General features: G+C 45.9%; 1 protein-coding gene across 1 annotated transcript; it reads left to right on the plus strand.

Moving 5' to 3' along the window:
* Positions 1-3087: 3087 nt before the first annotated feature.
* On the plus strand, positions 3088-7163 carry LOC124233015 (keratin, type I cuticular Ha3-I-like; the record flags this gene model as incomplete). The annotated part of the gene is made up of 4 exons (XM_046650008.1): positions 3088-3505; positions 5011-5093; positions 6074-6230; positions 7122-7163. Coding segments are annotated over exons 1-4 (630 nt in total), but the record flags the coding sequence as incomplete, so codon positions are not given.
* Between the last annotated feature and the right edge of the window lie 3 nt (positions 7164-7166).

Consider the following 7166-nt stretch of genomic DNA (forward strand, 5'->3'; position numbering starts at 1 on the left):
TTTGCTCAGCCCATCTTACTACTGAGCTAGCTCATTCTCCAGGTCTTCTCCCGCTTATCCTCCTTGGAATCCTGTTTGGGCATCTCCTCAGAGCCAAACCTGTTAGCTTAGTTCCTGGATTACCATCACACTTTCTCCCCTCAGTGTAGTGAGGCTGGGTGATTGATAAATTCGTAACGGCTGACTTTACGGAATGGCCTGTGGAAACCCTGTGTCCTGTTCTTATAAGCAGCTCTAACTGGGGCTGGCCCAAAACTTGCCGGGCTGGTGTTGATATTGAACAGTGTTTCTGATTTTCTGATTCTCCAGTGGGTAAGTCTTCATCTCTCTTAGGCATAAGTCAGTGCTCCTGGTCTGAGTGTGCCCGATGACACTACTCCTGGCCTCTCCTTGCCATTAGTACACATGAACATGTAATTAATCAATAAGTGGCCTGATATGTTACTTTGCATTTCCCAAAGAATACATTGTATGTTTCTCATGATGAGAATTTCAAATGCCAGTACCTGGCCATCAGGGAAGATGGTTTGGGAAGGAGGAAGGAGGCCTCCTAATGCCTTTAAAGTCCTGCCACAGGGAGGATGGCCTCAGCAGATCTGCCCTGACTCCACTCCATGGTTAACCACCATGGTGAGTTTGGGTGTGATCTTCCCCCAGAAATAGCCTTGGCTTCCATCATAAATAGTGTCCTTAAACCTCAACAGCAATTTGCTCACATGGTAAGACCAGAAGCCTTACCAAGGCGTCTACCACAATTACCTGGGCAGGTGTAAAACCTTTCTGTTTGTTAGGATTTGATTTGCTCATCATGTTTATTGAAGGGTCATTGACTAGAGACAATGTCATCGCTTATGCAAAGGAAAGAATTCACAGCATACAGTAAGTGGAATAAATAAAAGCGGTTGTCTTCCAGAATTCCTGGGAAGCTAATTAAAACTTGGCTCTCTTCTCAATAGACCCAAGTGGTCGCAACCATTATTATCTAAAGACCACGTAGCTATGCGGCAACCATAGTTACTTCTACTCAAGGTATGGGAATACCCTCCACTTTCGAAGATAAAAGGATACTTACCTCTGGACTACTACGTTCTGACTGAGGTAGAAGCTACAGTAATGGTTGTAGGGACCCTCATGGACATATTTACCAGTCTACAACAGTATATTCCTTTGTTATTCTTTAAAAACTGCCATTGTCTAGATTTTTCTCATTTGAAGCTTTGAGTAGAAAGGGAGGAAGACAGAGAAAAGCTAATGAATCTAGCTATATACTTTATATTATTTGATCTCATCCAATAGGGCTTCAATTGGTTTGGTATTGATTTTAAACAAGCACACTCATTCCACATTTCTCTAAAGGTAGAGATTCAGACAGGAGGGGCAGAGAGCTGTGGATTGTGAACACGGATGAGATGTCAGCGCCTTCAAAGCACACGCTCTAGGAGACCACATGTTACTCCAAAGCTGCCGTCCTTTATGAAAGCGTATATGAAGCTTGCTCTCGGGAACAACTTTTAGAATCCTACATTATTATTTTATAGTCTCAATGTGTTTCTGACCCATTAAAGATACTACTCAGGTTGGTTGTTTATTCCACTCACTAGGCTTGGTTCCAAATGATATCTGGTTGGTTGCAAAACTAAACATACCCTCAGAAGATGAAGATTTACCATCAATGAGGATAACCAAAAGAAAGTGTCCTAGGCTGCGAGGGCAAGTTTGAAGACGGCGTAATCTGAGTAATGACTGTATGGGAGGAATGAGTATACAGCTTCCAAAAGGAACTACTTTGAGGAGTATCTTTCATATTTTGAGCACTGATAGATTAAATATAAAATCCTCATAGTTCAAATCTCCACCTGAATCACCGTGAGGGCAGAACATCTGTTTGTCAAAATGTATTGATGGTCACGAGATGCCATTAACCACACAATAATTTAGTGGCTTTTTAGAATCGTATCCTTTGGAAAGCTGGGCTGAAGTGTTTTTACATCAGATAACTCAGTTTCCGTGTTTACAGTTTCTAGTGGGTATTGTACTTTCTCACTTAGTAGATTTCCTTCCATTAGAATAGAAATGACCTTTGGTTCTTGGATAGAAAACAGGCTTTTATTTCTTGGCCGACGCTAATTTAGGAGGGGATATTGTCTAGTAGTCGTTGAGTCCCATTGAACTCATAATGATTTGTGCATTATTGAATCTCAGTGGTGAGAAGATAAGAGAGTGTGGCTGTTGGAATCAGAGAGATCGGGTTTGAACTCCGGCTCCACTGTGTAGGAGCTCTGTGACCTTGGGCAACCTCTCAGAGGCTTGCTGTCCTCATCTACAATCCCTGCAGGGTTTTGTGAGTACTGAAGGAGATAATGCACAGGAGGTGCTTAGCACAGTGGGTGCTCAGTGAACAGGAGCCATTCTAGTAACAGTCACACTGTGTGTAAGCACATAGTAAGTCTTCATGCAGAGTAGGTGCTCTCAAGATGTGAGTTTTCTCAACATTCTGTGAACGTGGAATAATAGCAGAAATGGAGTGTGGGGGTTTCCCTCAGCCCCCTACGAAGAGAATAGAATTGCCTCCATCTGGGCAGGGTAGAATGGCAAAGGGACGTTGAATGGGGTGGCCTCCTAAGTCCTCTCTGATCTCAGCTTCCAGGATTCCCCACCCAACAGTCTGGTTTCCAGGTGGCCTTGCTTAGACGGCTTTTCTCAAAGTCCTTACTGAGTTGGGTGAGGAGTTGGATGATGGATGAGGCACGGACCTTTCCTCGTTTAAGGGGAAGAGGCACAGAAGAGCCCCCAACTCTGGGGGACAGGGTACAGCTGTCACTCTAACTCAACACCCTGTGAATAAGCAGCAAGGGAATGGGCTGATCACTTTGAAGACAAACCATGAAGCTCTTACTTAACCAACCAGCATGATTGGCGAGGAGTCCTGACTTAGCAAGAAGCCAAAGTAACATATTTTATGAGGTAAAGGACTCGTGTGAGGTGGCTAAACGACAAATGGAAAAATTGGTCAGGAAGGTAAAAAGAGGTAATGCTGGACATGTTTGGCACACCCAACAATGACAGAATATAAAGCCCTGGAGAGGACCAGGGCTACACCAGAGAAGAAGAATCAGGCTTTGGAACTGACTTTCAGAGCTCCACTGTCTCCAGCACCATGTCTTACAGCTGCTTCCTGCCCAGCCTGAGCTGCCGCTCCACCTGCTCCTCCCGGCCCTGCGTGCCCCCCAGCTGTCACGGCTGCACCCTGCCCGGGGCCTGCAACATCCCCGCCAACGTGGGCAGCTGTGGCTTGTTCTGCGAGGGCTCCTTCAATGGCAACGAGAAGGAGACCATGCAGTTCCTGAACGACCGCCTGGCCAGCTACCTGGAGAAGGTGCGCCAGCTGGAGCGGGAGAACGCGGAGCTGGAGAGCCGCATCCGGGAGCGGTGCCAGCAGCAGGAGCCCGAACTGTGCTCCAACTACCAGTCCTACTTCCGCACCATCGAGGAGCTCCAGCAGAAGGTGAGGGGGTGGCACCACACTGCCAATTTAGTAAACTATCTATCCAAATTCAGCATACTCACTTCTGAACGGATCTAAGACTGTTCGAAGCTAACGTTGAGAAGCATAAAGACATAGACTTCGTTGGTTTAGATACAACACATCAAATTGTCTTAGAAAATCTCTTCGGGAGGCCCCACAAGGGAAGGATGCAGGCTGGGGAGAGGGTAAGGCGTTAGACCAAATCAGTTACAGCAATCTTACATTGCTTCTTCCCTAAAACCAGATTATCCGACCCTAGTTCTAGTGGGATATTCTGCTCTTATTTTCAGAGCCTATAGCTTTTTAAAAAAGTATGCACTGAATTATTTCTTGGAGCCAGGAATTTCCTGAGAGAATCCTCAAATATGTAAGGCCTTTCAAAGCTGCAGAAAGAGACTGTGTCTGTAGCAAAGCAAAGAGCCATTGACTCCAGAAGCCTCTCTGATATATAGACAGCATGCCATCCACCAGAGCCGACACATATACAAGTGAGAACTCAGGACCCGAAGTGCAGGAGTGGAAGTGAGGATAAGGAAAGAGTCAGCACAGAGGTGGGACTCGGTGGAGGTTGGGGACGGATTCCCAGGAGAGGCAATATCTGAGCAGGGATTGAAGGATGAGCAGGAGTTGATGTCCAACTGCACAAGCCCTTGATTCTCAGAGGGCATGGACTGTCCCCTCTTCAGTAGTTCTGGTAAAGTGAAGGCTGGTAAGGGGCTATGCGAGTTGAAGATCATGCATTCATTTACTCACGTTTAGTGATGACTAGGCACAGTGCTGGAGCGAGGGATAAAGTACTGGATAAGACAGTCTCTTGCCTTCAGAGCTCACGGGCTAGGGGAGAAAAGTGGAGAGTGGAAACCAATGCCCAGAGGGAAGGTGACGGGAAGTGTAACTGGTTGAGAGCAAAGTCCTGTGGGAGGGCGTGGAGGAAGCGACCCCCTGCAGGAGCTGGGGAGGACGGGGATGGGGGTTATGTGAGGGGTCTTGAAGGTGGTAAGGACATCCCAGGGCACTCCAGGTAGAGGCGGAAGCTTCGTGCAAAAGCCTTGTCCAAGGCAGTATGAGGGGAGAGTGGAGAGAGGTCAGCAGGGCTGGAAAAGGAGGGTATGAGGGTAGGATAACCAACTTGTCCTGGTTTGCCTGGGGTTTTTCTGGGTTTAGCATCCCAGGAACCCTCCAGTTCCAAGCAAATGGGTCCTGGTCACCCTATGTGAGGCTTGGTACCCGGTATGCTTAATTCCTGCAGGAAGCCAGAGGCAGACCAGGAAGAGTCTGTGACAAAGGGCGCATTTCTCCTTGACTGTTTTAGCTTTGAAATGATCAGTTCTGTTAAGTAGTCTTCCCTTTACCCAAGAACTGAAAATCTGAGAAGATTCAAAGCTATTTGGAAGGAATGGGGCTGAAAGAAAAGAGCTTTTCACTTTAAGGCACAGCGCATTCCTTCTTCGTCCAACTCATCTCACAATTAATGCTGTCTCCAGATCCTGGTCAGCAAGTCTGAGAACGCCAGGCTGGTGGTGCAGGTTGACAACGCCAAGCTGGCCGCAGATGACTTCAGAACCAAGTAAGATTTTTCTAATGATCAGAGCAGCCTGGTAATGGACAGGCTGAAGCGCAGGGTGGTGGTCTCTGTCCCGGGAGCGTGCAGGCAGAAGCTGTCTGGGTTGATAACGGGACGATTCCTGCACTGACTTGATTAGGTTAAATGTCAGTTAAAGTTGCCTCACTGAATGCCAAGAATCTATATTTTAAGTTTAGGAAGGAGTGCAAGAAACCACCCATTCTTTCTCTTTTTCAACTTAATGTCTGGACCAAGTTTAAAAGTGAATTTCACGTTGGTTTCTTGGTGTAGGTTAGTCAATATCAGCCCATGAGAAAAAAGTTATTAAACCACAAAAATACAAGGCAAAATCCATTTCAGAGAATCAGTCAATTTTTCTAGGTGTGACCATTACAATCATAAGAGTCCTTTGCATTTTCGTAGGATTTTACGGTTTACGGTGTAATTATACCTACAGCCTTTCCTCATCTTCAGGCCAACTGGATGAAGTGTTAGTTTGGTTCTCATTTTACAGAGGAGGAAATCAACGCTTAGGGAGACGAAGGGGCTTATCCACAGGCAAGGCTGAATCTAACTGACTTCTGATTTAGCGCTTCCTTAACAGCAACTGATTGCTTCTCAGCGTGGTTGGAAAGGAAGGCAAGACAATCTATAGCTGGCTTAAGAAGTTTACCGGCTCACTTAAGCAGGCAAGATAGTGGCGCTTAGCTGACAGCAACCCGTGAATGAGCTTCTTAGAACCAACAGTTAATATGAGAGTAGAACTGTGCATTGGCCCCCCACCAATACCTTCTCTGTGGGTCTGTCTCAGGGAGGAAATAGGTCTTTTTACTCAGCACAGTGGTACTTTTTTCCTTTCAAAAAACTTTAAAAAAAAAAAGAAAATATTTCAAAATATAATGAATTTGACTAGGTCAGCTAAGTAAAGCCCAGGAAGAAATCTTCCTCTTTGACCTCCCTTGACCTTTGCTGTGTGTGTGAAGGTATCAGACGGAGCTGGGCCTGCGGCAGCTGGTGGAGTCGGACATCAACGGCCTGCGCAGGATCCTGGACGAGCTGACCCTGTGCAGGTCTGACCTGGAGGCCCAGGTGGAGTCCCTGAAGGAGGAGCTCATCTCCCTCAAGCAGAACCATGAGCAGGTAAGGGATTCCCAGCTTCCAAGCTCCCACTATTGAGAGTTCCGTAACTCCCCTGAGCAGTATAAGCTAGGTCTTTGCAAAGTACCATAGGGCGAGCACCACATGCTGCTGGTTGCTCAAAACATACTTGGGGGACTTTTGGGGACTGAGTTACAAGCCTCTCTTTTTTACCAAAAAGAGTATGGTCAGCTGACATATTTCCACTTGGGGCCAAAGTCCACACAAAGATCTTTAAAATACTTTCTACAGTTTGATAAGATCTGTTATCTTCTGAATAGATGCCAAATTAATGACTAAGACCGGAAGGAAACTTCCTTACATTGTGTGTCATCTAGATAGTAGAACCTAAGCTGGATAAATGGATGGATGGATCGATGGATGGATGGATGGGTGGGAAAAATGGGAGAAATTAAGGAACTCAAATAATGGTTGATGCAGAGCCCCTGGTTGAATGTAATGAAATCAGATGCATGCTTCAAACATTACATGTTTTGATGAAGAGGAAACAACCTCTAACAGATAGTGTATGATGGCAGAAGACATGAAATAAATGGGAGGACTTCAACCTGGTTCCTCTGTATTTAAATAGCAACAATTATAAGCCAGTTATCATGCCAGGTTTGTCACTGAGCAAGGAGAAAATAAGAAAGAAATGATAGAATCTTGGAGTGAGAAGAAACATTAACAACCATTTAATGAAGCAGCCTCATTATACAAATGAGTGACTCAGGAGGCCTGAATCACAAGAAGTGACAGGTTACATCACCTGGACTTCAGCTCATGATTCCTAAACTCCAGTGCAATCCTCTTCCCACCTCACTGGACTCCCTCAAAGAGAGTTTATTTATAGACTTCTTTCTGTGGGTTCATGCCTACGTCTTCCTCCATTAGGAAGTCAACTCCCTGCGTAGCCAGCTTGGAGACCGCCTCAACGTG

Source organism: Equus quagga, unplaced genomic scaffold, assembly GCF_021613505.1.
Source record: "Equus quagga isolate Etosha38 unplaced genomic scaffold, UCLA_HA_Equagga_1.0 149127_RagTag, whole genome shotgun sequence".
Taxonomy (NCBI): Eukaryota; Metazoa; Chordata; class Mammalia; order Perissodactyla; family Equidae; genus Equus; species Equus quagga.